Genomic DNA, 24,755 nt, shown 5'->3' with positions numbered 1-24,755 from the left:
ATTAAGAGCGTTAGGCCAGTAAACTAAAGGTCGCTGGTTGAATCCCTGAGCAGACTAGGTGAAAAATCTGTCATTGTGCCCTTGAGCAAGGCATTTCACCCTAATTGCTCTGGTTAAGAGCGTCTGGTAAATGACTGAAATGTCAAATGTGAATGTAAATATTGTACAGTCCAGGTGTGGTAAGCTCTTAGAGACGTACCCAGAACGACCCCCAGCTGTAATCAAAGATGATTCTACATGTATTGACTCGGGGGTGTGAATACTATAATACTATATAATAATATATATAATTATGTAAATCAGCTTGTAACACAACAAAATGTGTAATAAGTCAAGTGGTCTGAAGGGTTAGGGGTTAGGGGTTAGAGGTTAGGGGTTAGAGGTTAGGGGTTAGAGGTTAGGGGTTAGAGGTTAGGGGTTAGAGGTTAGGGGTTAGGGGTTAGGGGTTAGAGGTTAGAGGTTAGAGGTTAGAGGTTAGGGGTTAGGGGTTAGGGGTCGGGGGTTAGAGGTCAGGGGTTAGAGGTCAGGGTTTAGAGGTTAGGGTTAGAGGTTAGGGTTAGAGGTTAGGGGTTAGGGTTAGGGGTTAGAGGTTAGGGGTTAGAGGTTAGGGTTAGAGGTTAGGGGTTAAGGGTTGGGGTTAAGGGTTGGGGTTAGGGGTTAGGGTTGGGGTTAGGGGTTAGAGGTTAGGGGTTAGAGGTTAGGGGTTAGAGGTTAGGGGTTAGAGGTTAGGGGTTAGAGGTTAGGGTTTAGAGGTTAGGGGTTAGGGGTTAGAGGTTAGGGGTTAGAGGTTAGGGGTTAGGGGTAGGGTTAGGGGGTAGGGTTAGGGTTAGGGGGAGGGGGTAGGGTTAGGGGTAGGGTTAGGGGGTTAGGGTTAGGGGTTAGGGGTTGGGGGTAGGGTTCGGGGGTTAGGGTTAGGGGTTAGAGGTTAGGGGTTAGAGGTCAGGGGTTAGGGGTTAGAGGTCAGGGTTTAGGGGTTAGAGGTCAGGGGTTAGAGGTTAGGGGTTAGAGGTTAGGGGTAGGGTTAGGGGGTAGGGTTAGGGGGTAGGGGTTAGGGTTAGGGGGTTAGGGGGTAGGGTTAGGGGTTAGGGTTAGGGGGTTGGGTTAGGGGTTAGGGGTTTAGGGTTAGGGGTTGGGGGTTAGGGTTTAGAGGTTAGGGGGTAGGGGTTGGGGGTAGGGTTAGGGGTTAGGGTTGGGGGTTAGGGGGTAGGGTTAGGGTTGTAGGGTTAGGGGGTAGGGTTAGGGGTTAGGGGTTAGGGGGTTAGGGTTAGGGGTAGGGTTAGGGGGTTGGGGGTTAGAGGTTAGGGGTTAGGGTTAGGGGTTAGAGGTTAGGGTTAGGGGTTAGGGGTTAGGGTTTAGAGGTTAGGGGTTAGAGGTTAGGGGTTAGAGGTTAGGGGTTAGAGGTTAGGGGTAGGGGGTTAGGGTTAGGGGTTAGGGTTAGGGGTTAGGGGGTAGGGTTAGGGTTGTAGGGTTTGGGGGTTGGGTTAGGGGGTAGGGTTAGGGTTAGGGGTTAGGGGTTTAGGGTTAGGGGTTGGGGGTTAGGGGTTTAGGGTTAGGGGTTAGGGTTATTGACCTCAGTGAGTAATGTTTGGTATGAATACTTTCTGAAGGTTAGGGGTTAGGGGTTAGGGTTAGGGGGTAGGGTTAGGGGTTAGGGTTAGGGGTTAGGGTTATTGACCTCAGTGAGTAATGTTTGGTATGAATACTTTCTGAAGGTTAGGGGTTAGGGTTAGGGGTTAGGGTTAGGGGTTGGGGGTAGGGGTTAGGGTCAGGGGTTAGGGTTATTGACCTCAGTGAGTAATGTTTGGTATGAATACTTAGGGGTTAGGGGGTAGGGTTAGGGGTTAGGGTTAGGGGTTAGGGTTATTGACCTCAGTGAGTAATGTTTGGTATGAATACTTTCTGAAGGTTAGGGGTTAGGGGTTAGGGTTAGGGTTGGGGGTTGGGGGTTAGGGGTTAGGGTTGGGGTTGGGGGTTAGGGTTATTGACCTCAGTGAGTTTGTTTGGTATGAATACTTTCTAAAGGCACTGTAGACGTGACCTCAGTGAGTAATGTTTGTCTGACCGATGTTCCTCTCTTCACAGTGACCCAGAAGCGCTAAACGATTTTCTTCATGGATTAGACACCCATGTAAGTGGCTGCTATTTCACTGCAAGGATGGTTATGATGCCTCTATTGTACTTACCAAACTAAGGAGTTAGCTGGATTATTTCATAGCAGTTGACCTGACGCACTGAGGACGGACGCGGTTGACCTGACGCACTGAGGACGGACGCGGTTGACCTGACGCACTGAGGACGGACGCGGTTGACCTGACGCACTGAGGACGGACGCGGTTGACCTGACGCGCTGAGGACGGACGCGGTTGACCTGACGCGCTGAGGACGGACGCGGTTGACCTGACGCGCTGAGGACGGACGCGATTTGACCTGACGCGCTGAGGACGGACGCGATTTGACCTGACGCGCTGAGGACGGACGCGGTTGACCTGACGCGCTGAGGACGGACGCGGTTGACCTGACGCGCTGAGGACGGACGCGGTTGACCTGACGCGCTGAGGACGGACGCGGTTGACCTGACGCGCTGAGGACGGACGCGGTTGACCTGACGCACTGAGGACGGACGCAATTTGACCTGACGCACTGAGGACGGACGCAATTTGACCTGACGCACTGAGGACGGACGCGGTTGACCTGACGCACTGAGGACGGACGCGGTTGACCTGCCGCACTGAGGACGGACGCGATTTGACCTGCCGCACTGAGGACGGACGCGATTTGACCTGCCGCACTGAGGACGGACGCGGTTGACCTGACGCACTGAGGACGGACGCGGTTGACCTGACGCACTGAGGACGGACGCGGTTGACCTGACGCACTGAGGACGGACGCGGTTGACCTGACGCACTGAGGACGGACGCGGTTGACCTGACGCACTGAGGACGGACGCGGTTGACCTGACGCACTGAGGACGGACGCGGTTGACCTGACGCACTGAGGACGGACGCGGTTGACCTGACGCACTGAGGACGGACGCGGTTGACTTACTGGCACCAGATAACCTCTACTTCTGTTGAGCATGGAGACAAAGTGACCATTAAGTTCAACAAGTTCACTGACTACTGCACACACATCTCATATGCTTATCTAAAGGGATGTGTGTGTTTCTGTTTCAATGGGCTTTGCTGCTGCTTGTGGTTTCTTGCTTCATGAGGGATCTATATGTGAGGGATCTTTAGGATTTCAACTGTGTCTTTTCACTTTATTAATCCACAATGACCAGTACTAATCTAACGTAAGCCCTCTTCTGATTCTGTTTGTTCCTTCCTTTCTGTCCCTCTCACCTCTAAACCACTTTGCTGCCCCTCCTCAATCCTGGGTCACTGGTGGGTCTGCCCGGCTCTCTCGCTCTCTGTCTGCCCGGCTCTCTCGCTCTCTGTCTGCCCGGCTCTCTCGCTCTCTGTCTGCCTGGCTCTCTCGCTCTCTGTCTGCCCGGCTCTCTCGCTCTCTGTCTGCCCGGCTCTCTCGCTCTCTGTCTGCCCGGCTCTCTCGCTCTCTGTCTGCCCGGCTCTCTCGCTCTCTGTCCTTGTGGGGTGCGTCTCCCTCTGGCCTGTTTGTCTGTCGTTCTGTTTCCCTTCTGTCCTGGCTTTGTCTGTCGTTCTGTTTCCCCTCTGTCCTGGCCTGTTTGTCTGCCGTTCTGTTTCCCCTCTGTCCTGGCTTTGTCTGTCGTTCTGTCTGTCTAGCTGGACAATGACGACCTATTGGATGGCTCGAGCGATCCCTCCAGCTCTTTCTTCTCTGGTGCTGGGGTGAGTAAAGGCCCTCTAACCTCTGACCCTCCTGTTTCCATTCGTACATGTACATGTAGCATGCAAGTCTCCCATCATGTCACCTCACACTTCCTCCCACTGGCTGGGAGGCCTAACACTATAGTGGTCTAGGAGGGCCTTTCTGGTCAACATCTCCACGATTGAAGCCTGTGTCAACCCCTTCCTTCTCTACTCGGTTCTCCTCATCGCTTTGCTTCATTACCTCCATCACAGACCTTCTCCCTCTTCTCATCGTCCTCATCAGATCTTCTCTCTTCTCCTTGTCCTCCATCACATACCTTCTCTCCTCTCATCCTAATTACAGACCTTCTCTCTCCTTCTCGTCCTCCATCACAGACCTCTTATTCTCGTTCTTCTTCACAGACCTCCCTCTTCTCGTCCTCCATCACAGACCTTATCTCTCTTGTTCTCGTCCTCCTTCAGACCTTCTCCATCTTGTTCTCGTCTTCATCAGACCTTCTCTCTCCTCTTCTCGTCCTCCTTCACAGACCTTTTCTCTTCTCGTCCTCCATCACGTTCTCTTTCTTCTTCTTGTTCTACATCAGACCTCTCTTCTTCTCGTCTTCCATCCGACATCTCTTAATCTCATTTCAGACCTTCTCTCTATTCTCGTCCTCCATCACAGACCTTCTCTCTCTTCTCGTCTTCCACCAGACCTTCTTTCTCTTGTCCTCATCAGACCTCTCTTTTCTCGTTCTCCTTCAGACCTTCTCCCTCTTCTTCTCGCCCTCCATCAGATCTCTCTTCTTCCCGTTCTCCTTCAGACCATCTCTCTTCTTCTTCTTCTTCTTCATCACAGACCTTCTCTCATCTGTTCGTCCTCATCACATACCTTCTCCCTCTTCTTCTCGTCCGCCATCACAGACTGTCTCCTTCTAGACCTCATAGACTTTCTCTCTTCTCATCCTCCATTAGACCTTCTCTCTTCTCCTCATCCTCATCACAGATCTTCTCTCTTCTCGTCCTCCATCAGACCTTCTCTCTTATTCTCGTTCTTATTCACAGACCTCTCTTCTCGTCCTCCTTCACAGACCTCTCTTCTCCTCGTCCTCCATTACAGATCTTCTCCTTCTTGTTCTCGTCCTCCATCACAGATCTTCTCCTTCTTGTTCTCGTCCTCCATCACAGATCTTCTCCTTCTTGTTCTCGTCCTCGTCAGAGATCGCTTCTCCTCCTTGTTCTCGTCCTCGTCAGAGATCGCTTCTCCTCCTTGTTCTCGTCCTCCGTCAGAGATCGCTTCTCCTCCTTGTTCTCGTCCTCCGTCAGATCGCTTCTCCTCCTTGTTCTCGTCCTCCGTCAGAGATTGCTTCTCCTCCTTGTTCTCCGTCAGAGATCGCTTCTCCTCCTTGTTCTCCGTCAGAGATCGCTTCTCCTCCTTGTTCTCCGTCAGAGATCGCTTCTCCTCCTTGTTCTCCGTCAGAGATCGCTTCTCCTCCTTGTTCTCCGTCAGAGATCGCTTCTCCTCCTTGTTCTCCGTCAGAGATCGCTTCTCCTCCTTGTTCTCCGTCAGAGATCGCTTCTCCTCCTTGTTCTCCGTCTGAGATCGCTTCTCCTCGTCCTCCGTCAGAGATCGCTTCTCCTCGTCCTCCGTCAGAGATCGCTTCTCCTCGTCCCCCTTCAGAGATCGCTTCTCCTCGTCCCCCTTCAGAGATCGCTTCTCCTCCTTGTTCTCCGTCAGAGATCGCTTCTCCTCCTTGTTCTCCGTCAGAGATCGCTTCTCCTTCTTGTTCTCGTCCTCCATCACAGATCTTCTCCTTGTTCTCGTCCTCGTCAGAGATCGCTTCTCCTCCTTGTTCTCGTCCTCGTCAGAGATCGCTTCTCCTCCTTGTTCTCGTCCTCCGTCAGAGATCGCTTCTCCTCCTTGTTCTCGTCCTCCGTCAGAGATTGCTTCTCCTCCTTGTTCTCCGTCAGAGATCGCTTCTCCTCCTTGTTCTCCGTCAGAGATCGCTTCTCCTCCTTGTTCTCCGTCAGAGATCGCTTCTCCTCCTTGTTCTCCGTCAGAGATCGCTTCTCCTCCTTGTTCTCCGTCAGAGATCGCTTCTCCTCCTTGTTCTCCGTCAGAGATCGCTTCTCCTCCTTGTTCTCCGTCAGAGATCGCTTCTCCTCCTTGTTCTCCGTCAGAGATCGCTTCTCCTCCTTGTTCTCCGTCAGAGATCGCTTCTCCTCCTTGTTCTCCGTCAGAGATCGCTTCTCCTCCTTGTTCTCCGTCTGAGATCGCTTCTCCTCGTCCTCCGTCAGAGATCGCTTCTCCTCGTCCTCCGTCAGAGATCGCTTCTCCTCGTCCTCCGTCAGAGATCGCTTCTCCTCGTCCCCCTTCAGAGATCGCTTCTCCTCCTTGTTCTCCGTCAGAGATCGCTTCTCCTCCTTGTTCTCCGTCAGAGATCGCTTCTCCTCCTTGTTCTCCGTCAGAGATCGCTTCTCCTCCTTGTTCTCCGTCAGAGATCGCTTCTCCTCCTTGTTCTCCGTCAGAGATCGCTTCTCCTCCTTGTTCTCCGTCAGAGATCGCTTCTCCTCCTTGTTCTCCGTCAGAGATCGCTTCTCCTCCTTGTTCTCCGTCAGAGATCCCTTGTTCTCCGTCAGAGATCCCTTGTTCTCCGTCAGAGATCCCTTGTTCTCCGTCAGAGATCCCTTGTTCTCCGTCAGAGATCCCTTGTTCTCCGTCAGAGATCCCTTGTTCTCCGTCAGAGATCCCTTGTTCTCCGTCAGAGATCCCTTGTTCTCCGTCAGAGATCGCTTCTCCTCGTCCCTCCGTCAGAGATCGCTTCTCCTCGTCCCTCCGTCAGAGATCGCTTCTCCTCGTCCTCCGTCAGAGATCGCTTCTCCTCGTCCTCCGTCAGAGATCGCTTCTCCTCGTCCCTCCGTCAGAGATCGCTTCTCCTCGTCCCTCCGTCAGAGATCGCTTCTCCTCGTCCCTCCGTCAGAGATCGCTTCTCCTCGTCCCTCCGTCAGAGATCGCTTCTCCTCGTCCCTCCGTCAGAGATCGCTTCTCCTCGTCCCTCCGTCAGAGATCGCTTCTCCTCCGTCAGAAATCGCTTCTCCTCGTCCTCCGTCAGAGATCGCTTCTCCTCGTCCTCCGTCAGAGATCGCTTCTCCTCGTCCTCCGTCAGAGATCGCTTCTCCTCGTCCTCCGTCAGAGATCGCTTCCCCTCGTCCTCCGTCAGAGATCGCTTCTCCTCGTCCTCCGTCAGAGATCGCTTCTCCTCGTCCTCCGTCAGAGATCGCTTCTCCTCGTCCTCCGTCAGAGATCGCTTCTCCTCGTCCTCCGTCAGAGATCGCTTCTCCTCGTCCTCCGTCAGAGATCGCTTCTCCTCGTCCCGCCGTCAGAGATCGCTTCTCCTCGTCCCTCCGTCAGAGATCGCTTCTCCTCGTCCCTCCGTCAGAGATCGCTTCTCCTCGTCCCTCCGTCAGAGATCGCTTCTCCTCGTCCCTCCGTCAGAGATCGCTTCTCCTCGTCCCTCCGTCAGAGATCGCTTCTCCTCGTCCCTCCGTCAGAGATCGCTTCTCCTCGTCCCTCCGTCAGAGATCGCTTCTCCTCGTCCCTCCGTCAGAGATCGCTTCTCCTCGTCCCTCCGTCAGAGATCGCTTCTCCTCGTCCCTCCGTCAGAGATCGCTTCTCCTCGTCCCTCCGTCAGAGATCGCTTCTCCTCGTCCTCCGTCAGAGATCGCTTCTCCTCGTCCTCCGTCAGAGATCGCTTCTCCTCGTCCCTCCGTCAGAGATCGCTTCTCCTCGTCCCTCCGTCAGAGATCGCTTCTCCTCGTCCCTCCGTCAGAGATCGCTTCTCCTCGTCCTCCGTCAGAAATCGCTTCTCCTCGTCCTCCGTCAGAGATCGCTTCTCCTCGTCCTCCGTCAGAGATCGCTTCTCCTCGTCCTCCGTCAGAGATCGCTTCTCCTCGTCCTCCGTCAGAGATCGCTTCTCCTCGTCCTCCGTCAGAGATCGCTTCTCCTCGTCCTCCGTCAGAGATCGCTTCTCCTCGTCCTCCGTCAGAGATCGCTTCTCCCCGTCCTCCGTCAGAGATCGCTTCTCCTCGTCCTCCGTCAGAGATCGCTTCTCCTCGTCCTCCGTCAGAGATCGCTTCTCCTCGTCCTCCGGCACGGACCGCTTCTCCTCGTCCTCCGGCACGGACCGCTTCTCCTCGTCCTCCGGCACGGACCGCTTCTCCTCGTCCTCCGGCACGGACCGCTTCTCTTCCTGTCCTCCGGCACGGACCTTTTCTCTTCCTGTCCACCGGCACGGACCTTTTCTCTTCCTGTCCTCCGGCACGGACCTTTTCTCTTCCTGTTCTCCGGCACGGACCTTTTCTCTTCCTGTTCTCCGGCACGGACCTTTTCTCTTCCTGTCCACCGGCACGGACCTTTTCTCTTCCTGTCCACCGGCACGGACCTTTTCACTCTTCTTTTTGTCCTCCGGCACAGACCTTCACTCTCTTCTTCTCTCTTCTCTCTCGTCCTCCATCACAGACCTTCTTTTCGTCCTCCATCACAGACCTTCACTCTCTTCTTCTCTCTTCTTTTTGTCCTCCATCACAGACCTCTCTCATCCTCCATCACAGACCTTCTCCCTCTTCTCTCATAGTGCCACATTCCAGAGGTCCTGCCCCCAGTCCAGCTGCCGTCCAATGAGCAGCCAGTCTTGCCCCGGGTCAGTGTGGACCTGGACTTCCTGGAAGATGATGTCATCCTGGGCGGGTCGCCGGGCGGTAGCGGTAGCAACACCATGGAGCCATGTGACATCCTGCAGCAGAGCCTGGCGGAGGCTAACATTACAGAGCAGAGCCTGCAGGAGGCTGAGGCAGAGCTGGACCTGGGCTCCTTCGACCTCACCATGCCAGGCCTGACTCAGGTGGTCCAGACCCTGCCCTGTACAGACAGCCTGACTGGGCCTGGAGGGACCGCTGTGGGGGTGGGGCTCCCCATCTTCCATGGAGCTCCAGACTCCTCTGCCACCCCTCCCCAGGCCACAGCTGACATGCTGGGCTCGGTGCTGGCCCAACAGGGCCTGGAGTTTGGGCCCCAGGTCATGAACAAGGCCCAGACCATCAGTATGCAGCCGTTCATGCAGCAGGTGGCAGGCCTGGGTAACGTCACCCTTCAGCCAATCACCTCCCTCCAGGCTCTACCAAACGGCTGTCAGTCAGGACACCTGGGACTGGGACAGATACAGGTGATGGGCCAGCCCACTGTGATGACTATGAACCAATCAGGACAGCCCATCCTGGCCAAGGGTATGGGAGGATACCAGCTGCACCAGCCTGGCCCCGAGGCACAGGGGGCAGGTGGGCAGGGCGGACTGGGAGGGGGACTTCTGATCCAAGGGGGCAAAGCTACTCTGGGATCTCCAGTTTTAAACGGCCCGGCGTTGTGCACTAACAGTAACAGTAGCACCATCGCTGCTGCTGGAAGCATGGGTCAACAGAACCATCCCCAAGGACAGGTCATGCAGAACCTGATCATCCAGCGAACCCCGACCCCCATCCAGCCCAAACCCCCTCAGGGGGGCGCAGCCATCCAGCCCAAACTGTTCAAACAGCAGCAGACCCACACCCTCCAGAACGATGGCAACAAGGCTCTTGGAGGTCAGGTCCCTGTCTCCGCTGCCCAGAATGTAGCCTTCCTGACAGGCAAGCCTGGCTCTAACGTGGTCCTGACCTCTCAGGCAGGGGTTTCCCAGCAGGCACTGTTCAAACAGCAGACAGCTCACCACCCCTCTGGGAAAGCGCTCAGTGTCCATCTGCTCAACCAGCCCGGCAGCATCATGCTGGGGGGGCAGAACCACCAGTTCCTCTTGCCGCAGCAGCTAGCCGGGGGTCAGATCCTCACGCAGCACCCTGGGGGCCACATCATCACCTCCCGGGGGCCTGGGGGCCAGCTGATAGCCAACCAGATCCTGGCTCAGCACCAGAACATCAACCTGGGCCAGGTGCTGACATCTCAGGGCCACCCTCTGCTCCAGGGCCACATCCAGCTGCAGCCGGGCCAGATGGGGGTGGGACATCAGCTCTTCCAGATGCCTGTCACCCTCTCCCAGAGCCAGAGCCACCCAGTCACGGGCCACCAGGCCCACACAGTGATGCAGGGCATGCCCTTGCACAACTCCCTGACCATGCTGAGCCAGGTAGAAGGGTTGAGTCCTGCTGTCAGCCTGCAGCCCGCTCTGCAGCCACAGCCAGGGGGCGTTCCCAGCAGCGGGGTGGGTGGGGCTGCTGCCATTGCACAGGGCCAGCCTGGGGGGAGTGTGCCGATGCTGGGGAGTTCTACAGACCAAGCAGCCCACCCTGGACAAGCCCCTCAGCCCTCCTCCATCCTCTCTATGCAAGCTGGGCCCTCTGTCTCCATGGCCATGTCTGTCCCCTCCTCCTCTCCGGCCTTATCTGTGTCCACCACACTGGTCCCACACCTAGCCCAGCAGCACAGCCCTGGGAGCAGGGTGCTCTTCACAGGCCACCAGGGCTCCAGCATGATCCTCAGCCAGGAACAACTCCAGATGTTCCTCCAGCAGGTCAGTATGCCTCCCCAGTATTCCTCCCCGCGCTCTCTCTGCCTCTTCTCTACCTCTCCCCGTGCTCTCTCTCTGCCTCTTCTCTGCCTCTCCCCACGCTCTCTCTCTCTGCCTCTCCCCGCTCTCTCTCTCTGCCTCTCCCCACGCTCTCTCTCTCTCTCCCTCCCCCCGTGCTCTCTCTCTGCCTCTTCTCTGCCTCTCCCCGTGCTCTCTCTCTGCCTCTTCTCTGCCTCTCCCCACGCTCTCTCTCTCTGCCTCTCCCCGCTCTCTCTCTCTGCCTCTCCCCACGCTCTCTCTCTCTCTCCCTCCCCCCGTGCTCTCTCTCTGCCTCTTCTCTGCCTCTCCCCGTGCTCTCTCTCTCTCTGCCTCTCCCCGTGCTCTCTCTCCCTCTGCCTCTCCCCACGCTCTCTCTCTCGCTGCCTCTCCCCGTGCTCTCTCTCCCTCTGCCTCTCCCCACGCTCTCTCTCCCTCTGCCTCTCCCCACGCTCTCTCTCTCACTGCCTCTCCCCACGCTCTCTCTCGCTGCCTCTCCCCGTGCTCTCTCTCCCTCTGCCTCTCCCCACGCTCTCTCTCCCTCTGCCTCTCCCCACGCTCTCTCTCCCTCTGCCTCTCCCTGTGCTCTCTCTCCCTCTGCCTCTCCCCGTGCTCTCTCTCTCGCTGCCTCTCCCCACGCTCTCTCTCTCGCTGCCTCTCCCCACGCTCTCTCTCTCGCTGCCTCTCCCCACGCTCTCTCTCTCGCTGCCTCTCCCCACGCTCTCTCTCTCGCTGCCTCTCCCCGTGCTCTCTCTCCCTCTGCCTCTCCCCACGCTCTCTCTCCCTCTGCCTCTCCCCACGCTCTCTCTCCCTCTGCCTCTCCCCGCGCGCTCTCTCTACCTCTACACCTCTACGTCTCTACCTCTGCGTCTCTACCTCTGCGTCTCTACCTCTACGTCTCTACCTCTACGTCTCTACCTCTACGTCTCTACCTCTACGTCTCTACCTCTACGTCTCTACCTCTACGTCTCTACCTCTACGTCTCTACCTCTCTACCTCTGCGTCTCTACCTCTGCCTCTCTACCTCTGCCTCTCTACCTCTTCCTCTCTGCCTCTGCGTCTCTACCTCTGCGTCTCTACCTCTGCGTCTCTACCTCTGCGTCTCTACCTCTGCCTCTACCTCTGCGTCTCTACCTCTGCCTCTCTACCTCTGCGTCTCTACCTCTGCCTCTCTACCTCTACGTCTCTACCTCTACCTTTACGTCTACCTCTCTACCTCTACCTCTCTACCTCTTCCTCTCGACCTCTACGTCACTACCTCTAAGTCTCTACCTCTCTACCTCTACGTCTCTACCTCCTAGTCTCTACCTCCTAGTCTCTACCTCTCTACCTCTACGTCTCTACCTCTACGTCTTTTCCTCTCTACCTCTTCCTCTCTACCTCTTCCTTTCTACCTCTACGTCACTACCTCTACGTCTCTACCTCTACGTCTCTTCCTCTACATCTCTACCTCTACGTCTCTACCTCTCTACCTCTACGTCTCTACCTCTAACTTTACGTCTACCTCTTTACCTCTTTGTATCTACTTCTCTACGTCTCTACCTCTACGTCTCTTCCCATCTACCTCTTCGGCTCTGTCTCTACGTCTCTACCTCTACGTCTCTACGTTTACCTCTACCTCTACCTTTCGACGTCTGTCTACCTCTACGTCTCTACACCTCTACGTCGCTTCCTCTCTACCTCTACGTCTCTACACCTCTACGTCGCTTCCTCTCTACCTCTACGTCTCTACCTCTACGTCTCTACCTCTGCCTCTCTACCTCTGCCTCTCTACCTCTACGTCTCTACCTCTACGTCTCTACCTCTACGTCTCTACCTCTACGTCTCTACCTCTACGTCTCTACCTCTACGTCTCTACCTCTACGTCTCTACCTCTACGTCTCTACCTCTACGTCTCTACCTCTACGTCTCTACCTCTACGTCTCTACCTCCGCGTCTCTACGTCGATACCTCTAGGTCTCTACCTCTACGTGTCTACCTCTGTCTCTTCCTCTCTACATCTCTACCTCTACGTCTCTACACCTCTACGTCGCTTCCTCTCTACCTCTACGTCTCGACCTCTACGTCTCGACCTCTACGTCTCTACCTCTACCTCTCTACCTCTTCCTCTCTACCTCTACCTCTCTACCTCTTCCTCTCTACCTCTACCTCTCTACCTCTTCCTCTCTACCTCTACCTCTACCTCTTCCTCTCTACCTCTTCCTCTCTACCTCTTCCTCTCTACCTCTTCCTCTCTACCTCTTCCTCTCTACCTCTACGTCTCTACCTCTACGTCTCTACCTCTACGTCTCTACCTCTACGTCTCTACCTCCGCGTCTCTACGTCGATACCTCTAGGTCTCTACCTCTCTGTCTCTACCTCTCTACCTCTACGTCTCTTCCTCTACGTGTCTACCTCTTCCTCTCTACCTCTTCCTCTCTACCTCTACGTCTCTACCTCTACCTCTCTACCTCTACGTCTCTTCCTCTCTACCTCTCTACCTCTACGTCTCTACCTCTCTGTCTCTACCTCTCTACCTCTACGTCTCTTCCTCTCTACCTCTCTACCTCTACGTCTCTACCTCTCTGTCTCTACCTCTCTACCTCTACGTCTCTACCTCTACGTCTCTACCTCTCTGTCTCTACCTCTACGTCTCTACCTCTACGTCACTACCTCTCTACCTCTACGCCTCTACCTCTACGCCTCTACCTCTACCTCTCTACGTCTCTACCTCTACGTCTCTTCCTCTCTACCTCTACGTCTCTTCCTCTACCTCTGTCTCTACCTCTACGTCTCTACCTCTACGTCTACCTCTATGTCTCTACCTCTGCGTCTCTACCTCTACGTCTCTACCTCTACGTCTCTACCTCTGCGTCTCTACCTCTACGTCTCTACCTCTACGTCTCTACCTCTACGTCTCTACGTCTCTTCCTCTCTACCTCTACGTCTTTACCTCTACGTCTCTTCCTCACCACCTCTACGTCTCTACCTCTACGTCTCTACCTCTACGTCTCTACGTCTCTTCCTCTCTACCTCTACGTCTTTACCTCTACGTCTCTTCCTCTCTACCTCTACGTCTCTACCTCTACGTCTCTTCCTCACTACCTCTACGTCTCTTCCTCTCTACCTCTACGTCTCTACCTCTACGTCTCTTCCTCACCACCTCTACCTCTCTACCTCTACGTCTCTTCCTCTCTACCTCTACGTCTCTACCTCTACGTCTCTTCCTCACTACCTCTACGTCTCTACCTCTACGTCTCTTCCTCACTACCTCTACGTCTCTACCTCTACGTCTCTTCCTCTCTACCTCTACGTCTCTACATCTACGTCTCTTCCTCACTACCTCTACGTCTCTACATCTACGTCTCTTCCTCTCTACCTCTACGCCTCTACCTCTACCTCTACGCCTCTACCTCTACCTCTCTACGTCTCTACCTCTACGTCTCTTCCTCTCTACCTCTACGTCTCTTCCTCTACCTCTGTCTCTACCTCTACGTCTCTACCTCTACGTCTACCTCTGCGTCTCTACCTCTGCGTCTCTACCTCTACGTCTCTACCTCTACGTCTCTACCTCTGCGTCTCTACCTCTGCGTCTCTACCTCTACGTCTCTACCTCTACGTCTCTTCCTCACTACCTCTACGTCTCTACCTCTACGTCTTTACCTCTACGTCTCTTCCTCACCACCTCTACGTCTCTACCTCTACGTCTCTACCTCTACGTCTCTACCTCTACGTCTCTTCCTCACTACCTCTACGTCTCTTCCTCTCTACCTCTACGTCTCTACCTCTACGTCTCTTCCTCACCACCTCTACCTCTCTACCTCTACGTCTCTTCCTCTCTACCTCTACGTCTCTACCTCTACGTCTCTTCCTCACTACCTCTACGTCTCTACCTCTACGTCTCTACCTCTACGTCTCTGCCTCTACGTCTCTGCCTCTCTATGTCTCTACCTCTCTACCTCTACGTCACTACCTCTACGTGTCTACCTCTACGTCACTACCTCTACGTCTCTACCTCTACCTTGCGTCTCCTCTCCACCTTGCATCTCCTCTTCTCCTCTGCGCGCTCCATCCCTCCTCTGCTCGCTTCTCCTCTCTACCACTGCACACTCCGTCCCACCCTCTGCTCTCTGCCACCTTCTGCCCTCTGCCTTTCTCTCTCTGCCTCTCTGTTCTCTCTACCTCCTGTCTTTGCTGACATTGTGTTGTTGATCTGAAGTGAACAGTTAACAATGACCAACTAGATAAGACTGATGCCTTGGTCCCCTGGTCTGAACTGTCCAATCTTTTTTTTACTATTTTACTCTCCTTTCCTCTCTCCTTACCTCCTCCCTCCCTCCCTGACTTGGTAATGTGCTCATGTCAGGACCAGCGACAGACAGAGAATGACCCCGTCCCCACTATGTCAGTGGGCGTGCCAGCGTCCGTTATCGTCAGCAGCAACAGCAGCTTTGGCCAAGCCTCCTCGGGCCATGACAGCCAATTAGCTGAGACAGCAGTGGTAAACCAGGTAGACAACAAGCCACTCTGCGTCAGGACGTTGTGTTTACCTGCAGGCTTCTCTCTCTGTCTCGCTTTCGTTCGCCAGCTAGATCTCTGTGTGTTTCTCATCTGTACCTTCCATCTCAGTTCATCCTGACCATAGACCTGGTGGTTGTCTCCTCTCTAAATCACCATGCCAATCCACCTCTGTTTCCTCTCTAAATCACCATGCCAATCCATCTCAGTCCATCTGTTTCCTCTCTAAATCACCATTCCAATCCATCTCTGTTTCAATCAAGTTTATTTTATATAGCCCTTCGTACATCAGCTAATATCTCGAAGTGCTGTACAGAAACCCAGCCTAAAACCCCAAACAGCTAGTAATGCAGGTGTAGAAGCACGGTGGCTAGGAAAAACTCCCTAGAAAGGCCAAAACCTAGGAAGAAACCTAGAGAGGAACCAGGCTATGAGGGGTGGCCAGTCCTCTTCTGGCTGTGCCGGGTGGAGATTATAACAGAACATGGCCAAGATGTTCAAAATGTTCATAAGTGACAAGCATGGTCAAATAATAATCATGAATAATTTTCAGTTGGCTTTTCATAGCCGATCATTAAGAGTTGAAAAAAAGAGTTGTTTCCTCTCTAAATCACCATGCCAATCCATCTCTGTTTCCTCTCTAAATCACCATGCCAATCCATCTCTGTTTCCTCTCTAAATCACCATGCCAATCCATCTCAGTCCATCTGTTTCCTCTCTAAATCACCATGCCAATCCATCTCAGTCCATCTGTTTCCTCTCTAAATCACCATGCCAATCCATCTCTGTTTCCTCTCTAAATCACCATGCCAATCCATCTCAGTCCATCTGTTTCCTCTCTAAATCACCATGCCAATCCATCTCTGTTTCCTCTCTAAATCACCATGCCAATCCATCTCTGTTTCCTCTCTAAATCACCATGCCAATCCATCTCAGTCCATCTGTTTCCTCTCTAAATCACCATGCCAATCCATCTCTGTTTCCTCTCTAAATCACCATGCCAATCCATCTCTGTTTCCTCTCTAAATCACCATGCCAATCCATCTCAGTCCATCTGTCTCCTCTCTAAATCACCATGCCAATCCATCTCTGTTTCCTCTCTAAATCACCATGCCAATCCATCTCAGTCCATCTGTTTCCTCTCTAAATCACCATGCCAATCCATCTCTGTTTCCTCTCTAAATCACCATGCCAATCCATCTCAGTTCATCTTGTGTCCTCTCTAAATCACCATGCCAATCCATCTCTGTTTCCTCTCTAAATCACCATGCCAATCCATCTCAGTTCATCTGTTTCCTCTCTAAATCACCATGCCAATCCATCTCTGTTTCCTCTCTAAATCACCATGCCAATCCATCTCAGTTCATCTGTTTCCTCTCTAAATCACCATGCCAATCCATCTCAGTTCATCTTGTGTCCTCTCTAAATCACCATGCCAATCCATCTCAGTTCATCTTGTGTCCTCTCTAAATCACCATGCCAATCCATCTCAGTTCATCTTGTGTCCTCTCTAAATCACCATGCCAATCCATCTCAGTTCATCTTGTGTCCTCTCTAAATCACCATGCCAATCCATCTCAGTTCATCTTGTGTCCTCTCTAAATCACCATGCCAATCCATCTCAGTTCATCTTGTGTCCTCTCTAAATCACCATGCCAATCCATCTCAGTTCATCTTGTGTCCTCTCTAAATCACCATGCCAATCCATCTCAGTTCATCTTGTGTCCTCTCTAAATCACCATGCCAATCCATCTCAGTTCATCTTGTGTCCTCTCTAAATCACCATGCCAATCCATCTCAGTTCATCTTGTTTGTGGGTGTTTAAAGTAGGGAATTTCCCGAGACTTCACATACGATATGATGATGATGATGATGAGTGCCTTCACAACCCTTTATTTCCACATTTTGTTACAATGAAGGTTCCACGTTCATCTGTACAAACAATAGTACGCAAGTATAAACACCATGGGACCACGCAGCCGTCATACCGCTCAGGAAGGAGACGCGTTCTGTCTCCTAGAGATGAACGTACTTTGGTGCGAAAAGTGCAAATCAATCCCAGAACAACAGCAAAAGACCTTGTGAAGATGCTGGAGGAAACGGGTACAAATGTATCCACAGTGGGGCAAAACAGTATTTAGTCAGCCACCAATTGTGCAAGTTCTCCCACTTAAAAAGATGAGACGCCTGTAATTTTCATCATAGGTACACTTCAACTATGACAGACAAAATGAGAAAATAAAATCCAGAAAATCACATTGTAGGATTTTTAATGAATTTATTTGCAAATTATGGTGGAAAATAAGTATTTGGTCACCTACAAACAAGCAAGATTTCTGGCTCTCACAGACCTGTAACTTCTTCTTTAAGAGGCTGCTCTGTCCTCCACTCGTTACCTGTATTAATGGCACCTGTTTGAACTTGTTATCAGTATAAAAGACACCTGTCCACAACCTCAAACAGTCACACTCCAAACTCCACTATGGCCAAGACCAAAGAGCTGTCAAAGGACACCAGAAACAAAATTGTAGACCTGCACCAGGCTGGGAAGACTGAATCTGCAATAGGTAAGCAGCTTGGTTTGAAGAAATCAACTGTGGGAGCAATTATTAGTTAATGGAAGACATACAAGACCACTGATAATCTCCCTCGATCTGGGGCTCCACGCAAGATCTCACCCCGTGGGGTCAAAATGATCACAAGAACGGTGAGCAAAAATCCCAGAACCACACGGGAGGACCTAGTGAATGACCTGCAGAGAGCTGGGACCAAAGTAACAAAGCCTACCATCAGTAACACACTACGCCGCCAGGGACTCAAATCCTGCAGTGCCAGACGTGTCCCCCTGCTTAAGCCAGTACATGTCCAGGCCCGTCTGAAGTTTGCTAGAGAGCATTTGGATGATTCAGAAGAAGATTGGGAGAATGTCATATGGTCAGATGAAACCAAAATAGAACTTTTTGGTAAAAACTCAACTCGTCGTGTTTGGAGGACAAAGAATGCTGAGTTGCATCCAAAGAACACCATACCTACTGTGAAGCATGGGGGTGGAAGCATCATGCTTTGGGGCTGTTTTTCTGCAAAGGGACCAGGACGACTGATCCGGATAAAGGGAAGAATGAATGGGGCCATGTATCGTGAGATTTTGAGTGAAAACCTCCTTCCATCAGCAAGGGCAGATGAAGCTAGCTGGCTGCTAATAACGTTAGCCTTTGGCAACAGGGTTAAGTAGCTGGCTAGCTATTTATTTTCATGAGCTGAAGTTCAATTTCAATAGGCGAACAACTAGTGGCTACCTAGTTAATACTTACAAGGATTCCTAAATCATTGCTCAGAATAGTGAAAACGACTGCAGTTTCTACTGGGCATTGTTTTCAGGCTGGTTGTATTGGGTCTAGCTAGGTACCAAGCTAAAGCTAGCTACCCCAGAAGTTGCGGTCGACAAAATAATGCTTTATTACCAACGGGGTATTGTAAACACATTGTTCGTGGCCGGTGTTTGCTTGTTTGCTGACTTTTTTGTACAGCTTTGACAGTGCTACTGTATCTTTTTGACCCGCAAAGACCCAAACAGCGTTCCATAGTATGTCGTGAAGCTAATAGCAGTGACGCTATTACTGTATAACTCCGGTAGGGCAACATCTGAAAAATAGCGCACCTGGTAGTGTTAACCGGTGCTCGACCAGTCGGCGAAAGCCAACATCACCCACAATGGAGAACGGTTGATTGTGTGTGTGTTCATTGTCAAGGGCAATGAATTCCATTACCTTGGCGTTAATGGATTTCGCCTTTTGAGTTGTCTTGCTGAAGTTTTGTTATTCTTTCAAATGACTGTGCGTGTGCAACCTGTAGACGTTTCTTGGTCTCGTGTATCGTGTGAGTCAGTAGCTCTGGTCCAGGGTGTCAGGGTGCTACGCACATACCAGTCGGCCCAGTAGCTCTGGTCCAGGGCGTCAGGGTGCTACGCACATACCAGTCGGCCCAGTGGCTCTGGTCCAGGGCGTCAGGGTGCTACGCACATACCAGTCGGCCCAGTGGCTCTGGTCCAGGGCGTCAGGGTGCTACGCACGTACCAGTCGGCCCAGTGGCTCTGGTCCAGGGCGTCAGGGTGCTACGCACGTACCAGTCGGCCCAGTGGCTCTGGTCCAGGGCGTCAGGGTGCTACGCACATACCAGTCAGCCCAGTGGCTCTGGTCCGGGGTGTCAGGGTGCTACGCACATACTGGTCCAGGACGTTATGTAAACCACTGGTACTTGTGCAGCTAGCTAGTACACACTAGGTAGTTGGCTAGTACACACTAGGTAGTTGGCTAGTACACACTAGCTACCCTAATCAAATATTTTATGTATTTTCACCACCCATGCTGTACTACTACTACTTTAAATATTACTATTTACTACTACTACTACTTTAAATATTACTATTTACTACTACTACTACTACTACTACTTTAAATATTACTATTTACTACTACACCTATTTTAAAAATTACTATTTACTACTCTACTACTATTTTAAATATTACTATTTACTACTACTACTTTAAATACTACTATTTATTACAACTACTACTACTTTAAATAGTACTATTTACTACAACTACTACTACTTTAAATAGTACTATTTACTACAACTACTACTACTACTTTAAATATTACTATTTACTACAACTACTACTACTTTAAATATTACTATTTACTACTACTACTTTAAATATTACTATTTACTACTACTACTACTTTAAATATTACTATTTACTACTACTACTACTTTAAATATTACTACTACTACTACTACTAATTTAAATATTACTACTACAACTACGACTACAACTTTAAATATTACTATTTACTACTACTTTAAATATTACTACTACTACAACTTTAAATATTACTTCTACTACTACTTCTACTACAACTTTAAATATTACTACTACTTCTACAACTTTAAATATTACTATCTACTACTACTACAACTTTAAATATTACTACTACTACAACTTTAAATAGTACTTCTACTACTACTACAACTTTAAATAGTACTACTACTACTACTATTTTGAATATTACTACTACTACTACTACTTTGAATATTACTACTACTACTACTTTAAATATTAGTACTACTACTACCAATATTACTACTACTACTACTATCAATACTACTACTACTGCTACTACTATCAATATTACTACTACTACTATCAATACTACTTCTACTACTATGAATACTTGTTTTTTTAGCTTGGTGTTCTATAGCTGCCTGACCTGTTTAAAATGCTGTTCCACATTACATTTACATTTTAGTCATTTAGCAGACGCTCTTATCCAGAGCGACTTACAGTAGAGTGCATACATTTTTATTACATTTACATACTGAGACAAGGGTATCCCTACCGGCCAAACCCTCCCTAACCCGGACGACGCTATGCCAATTGTGCGTCGCCCCACGGACCTCCCGGTTGCGGCCGGCTGCGACAGAGCCTGGGCGTGAACCCAGAGACTCTGGTGGCGCAGCTAGCACTGCGATGCAGTGCCCTAGACCACTGCGCCACCCGGGAGGTTCTAGTATAACTTGTATTATTTGGAACCCAAATATCATGTTTGTATCCTCTGTGTTGGTTTCTGACGTGTTTCCTGTTTGTTTTGACCTCTAACCCCAGATGCCCCAGGCGGGTGGCCAGCAGCAGCAACTGAAGCTCCAGAGCCTGTCCCCCTCCCAGCCCCTGGCCTCCCACACTGCCCTCCCTCTGTCGGACAGCCCCCAGCCCTCCCCTCTCCCCATGCATTCCCCCCAGTCCTGGCCACCTTCTCAACCCCAGACCCCCGCCCGATCCTGTACCCCCTCCTCTCTTCCCCCAATGTTCATTATCCAGAACCAGATACCAGGCCCCTCCCAGCCTGCACTACTACAACAGCAGCAGCAACAACAGATACACCTTCAGCCCCGGCCCCCCTCCCAGCCTGCCCCACAACAACAACAGATACACCTTCAGCCCCGGCCCCCCTCCCAGCCTGCTCTCTACCAATCGGATGTCCCCCCTCCCTCTCGCTCCCCCAAACCCCCCCACATCCTCCAGGCCCCTCTGGCAGGGCTCCAGTTCACTGCTAGCCAGGTGGGGGACCCCGGGGGTGAGGTGTTGAAGACCCAGGTCTTAACAGCAGAGCGGCAGCACCGTCTGCAGCTGATTGGTGCTCAGCCCTCTCCACAACAGAAACACCAGGTGTGAAGGAACACACTTCTCACTGCTCAGATGTTTTGACTTGCTGCTATCTGAGTGTTTATCAAAGTATTCAAATAATCAATTTTCTCTCTTTATTCACGCTCAGATCCAACAGAACATTCTACTACAGGCCAAACGGCAGCAGCAAAGCCAGCCCCAATCCCAACAACATGGTGGTCAACAACAAGACGTGCCTGCTCCTCAGTCGTCTGTGCTGGTCAAGACTCCTGCCACAGGTCAGAAAGAAACAACATTACTACTGTGAAATGTGTTCCTGATCTGACTCCCATCTCTCTTTTCAGCATCCAATGACGTGTTGTCAGGAGCTCAGGTGACACAGGGGGGCGTGGCTCAAGCTAACCTTAACCAGTCAGCACACCAGCCTGGTCAACAGTCAGTACACCAGGCTGTGCAGGTAGGTAACACCTACTGATGCTCAACCCTCATCACAACCATTTGACTCCTTTAAATTCAAAAAGCTATATTGGCCATCAAATTTAAATAAATACGAATTTGTTCTTAAAAACTTCTTACGGCTGAAGTCCCGTTAACGGGATCGATATGACAACAGCCAGTGAAACTGCAGGGCGCCAAATTCAAACAACAGAAATCTCATAATTAAAATTCCTCAAACATACAAGTATTTTACACCATTTTAAAGATGAACTTGTTGTTAATCCCACCACAGTGTCCGATTTCAAAAAGGCTTTACGACAATAGCACACCAAACGATTATGTTAGATCAGCAACTAGTCACAGAAAAACACAGCCATTTTTCCAGCCAAAGAGTGGAGTCACAAAAAGCAGAAATAGAGATAAAATTAATCACTAACCTTTGATGATCTTCATCAGATGACACTCATAGGACTTCATGTTACACAATACATGTATGTTTTGTTCGATAAAGTTCATATTTATACCCAAAAATCTCAGTTTACATTGGCGCGTTATGGTCAGTAATGTTTTTTTTCCAAAACATCCGGTGATTTTGCAGAGAGCCACATCAATTTACAGAAATACTCATAATAAACATTGATAAAAGATACAAGTGTTATGCATGGAATTTTAGATAAACCTCTCCTTAATGCAACCGCTGTGTCAGATTTCAAAAAAGCTTTACGGAAAAAGCACACCATGCAATAATCTGAGTACGGTGCTCAGACACAAAAACAAGCCATACAGATACCCGCCATGTTGTGGAGTCAACAGAAGTCAGAAATAGCATTATAAATATTCACTTACCTTTGATCTTCACCGGAATGCACTCCCAGGAATCCCAGTTCCACAATAAATGTTTGTTTTGTTCGATAACGTCCATAATTTATGTCCAAATACCTCCTTTTTGTTCGCGCGTTTAGGTCACAAATCCAAATTCATGAGGCGCGAGCACTAGGTCCAGACGAAAAGTCCAAAAGTTCCGTTACAGTTCGCAGAAACATGTCAAACGATGTATAGAATCAATCTTTAGGATGTTTTTAACATAAATCTTCAATAATGTCTCAATCGGAGAATTCCTTTGTCTTTAGAAATGCAATGGAACGCAGCTAACTGACTGAGCTCATGGCACTCTGCCAGACCTCTGGTTGAAACAGCTCTCATTCTCTCCCCCTTCACAGAAGAAGCCTCAAACAAAGTTCTAAAGACTGTTGACATCTAGTGGAAGCCGTAGGAAGTGCAATCGGACCAAATTTACACTATCTTGGATAGGCTAAGAGTTGAAAAACTACAAACCTCAGATTTCCCACTTCCTGGTTGGATTTTGTTCTCAGGTTTTTGCCTGCCATATGAGTTCTGTTATACTCACAGACATCATTCAAACAGTTTTAGAAACTTCAGAGTGTTTTCTATCCAAATCTACTAATAATATGCATATCTTAGCTTCTGGGCCTGAGTAGCATGCAATTTACTCTGGGCACCTTATTCATTAAAGCTACTCAATACTGCCCTCATCCATAAGAAGTTAACTGACATACCTGGATAAATAAAGGTTCAATAGTATTGTTTTACTCTCCCTCTTTCCTCTGCCAGGTGGGGGGGTTGGAGTCAGGTCTGGGTCAGATGACCTCTACACAGCAGACTTTCAGCCCTGGTCTGGCCTCTCTACAAACACAGGTCAGGAGACCCTCAACCAATCCCGCTGGCTTCCATTTCTGACTATTTAATCACCTGTCTAATCAATCTGGGTCTGTGTTCTGATGCTGTGATGGTCATGGATGCTATGTCTTGTTCACCTGACAGACTGCTGCTATGAAGATGCCTTTCAGTATGGCTAAACCCAGCAAGGAAGCCAGGTATGCTCCTGTATTATTCTCCTGGAATGTTTTTCTGTCTTCTTTTGTTGTGTTTGTTTGTGCGCATGAGTGTTGTCCTACCGCTTGTTAAACGTATGGCAATTCAGTCTTGTGACCTATCTTCCTCGACCCTGTGTGGTGTGTGTAGGATGTTGGAGCAGCTGAGGAAGCAGCAGGGCTCAGTCCTCCACCCAGACTACAGCTCTTCCTTCCAGTGCTTTGAAGACACCCTGACCCGGCTGGTGCCTTACCACCTCTACCAGGGCACTGCCACCACACCACACGACTACCACAGAGGTACACACACCCTGACCCGGCTGGTGCCTTACCACCTCTACCAGGGCACTGCCACCACACCACACGACTACCACAGAGGTACACACACCCTGACCCGGCTGGTGCCTTACCACCTCTACCAGGGCACTGCCACCACACCACACGACTACCACAGAGGTACACACACCCTGACCCGCCTGGTGCCTTACCACCTCTACCAGGGCACTGCCACCACACCACACGACTACCACAGAGGTACACACACCCTGACCCGGCTGGTGCCTTACCACCTCTACCAGGGCACTGCCACCACACCACACGACTACCACAGAGGTACACACACCCTGACCCGGCTGGTGCCTTACCACCTCTACCAGGGCACTGCCACCACACCACACGACTACCACAGAGGTACACACACCCTGACCCGGCTGGTGCCTTACCACCTCTACCAGGGCACTGCCACCACACCACACGACTACCACAGAGGTACGTACACACTCTGACCCGCCTGGTGCCTTACCACCTCTACCGGGGCGGCAGGGTAGCCTAGTGGTTAGAGCGTTGGTCTAGTAACTGAAAGGTTGCAAGTTCAAATCCCCGAGCTGACAAGGTACAAATCTGTCGTTCTGCCCCTGAACAAGGCAGTTAACCCACTGTTCCTAGGCCGTCATTGTAAATAAGAATTTGTTCTTAACTGACTTGTCCAATTTGTAAGTCGCTCTGGATAAGAGCGTCTGCTAAATGACTTAAATGTGAATGTACCAGGGCACTGCCACCACACCACTACCACAGAGGTACACACACCCTGACCCACCTGGTGCCTTACCACCTCTACCAGGGCACTGCCACCACACCACACCACTACCACAGAGGTACACACACCCTGACCCGCCTGGTGCCTTACCACCTCTACCAGGGCACTGCCACCCCACGGCTACCACAGAGGTACACACACTCTGCTGTTAACATGTGTTTTTGTGATTGGGGGGGGATTAATACAGTATTATAAACTGGGTGGTTTGAACCCTGAATGCTGATTGGCTGACAGCAGTGGTATATATTGACTGTATACCACGGGTATGACAACTTATTTTTACTGTGGTAATT

General features: G+C 51.0%; 1 protein-coding gene across 1 annotated transcript in view; it reads left to right on the top strand.

Moving 5' to 3' along the window:
• The window catches only part of LOC120018012 (BRD4-interacting chromatin-remodeling complex-associated protein-like), a 53,004-nt gene that overhangs the window by 15,919 nt on the left and 12,330 nt on the right, over positions 1-24,755 (top strand). Inside the window, exons 3-13 of the mRNA XM_038960965.1 lie at positions 2,083-2,128; positions 3,741-3,806; positions 8,402-10,324; positions 14,703-14,846; positions 20,518-21,078; positions 21,185-21,314; positions 21,381-21,493; positions 23,107-23,190; positions 23,317-23,369; positions 23,518-23,611; positions 23,690-24,134. Of these exons, the coding sequence (XP_038816893.1) occupies positions 2,083-2,128; positions 3,741-3,806; positions 8,402-10,324; positions 14,703-14,846; positions 20,518-21,078; positions 21,185-21,314; positions 21,381-21,493; positions 23,107-23,190; positions 23,317-23,369; positions 23,518-23,611; positions 23,690-24,134 (3,659 nt within the window). The remainder of the gene's footprint in view (positions 1-2,082; positions 2,129-3,740; positions 3,807-8,401; positions 10,325-14,702; positions 14,847-20,517; positions 21,079-21,184; positions 21,315-21,380; positions 21,494-23,106; positions 23,191-23,316; positions 23,370-23,517; positions 23,612-23,689; positions 24,135-24,755) is intronic.

Source organism: Salvelinus namaycush, chromosome 23 (genome assembly GCF_016432855.1).
Source record: "Salvelinus namaycush isolate Seneca chromosome 23, SaNama_1.0, whole genome shotgun sequence".
NCBI classification, from domain to species: domain Eukaryota; kingdom Metazoa; phylum Chordata; class Actinopteri; order Salmoniformes; family Salmonidae; genus Salvelinus; species Salvelinus namaycush.
This window is presented reverse-complemented; position numbering and strand designations above follow the sequence as displayed.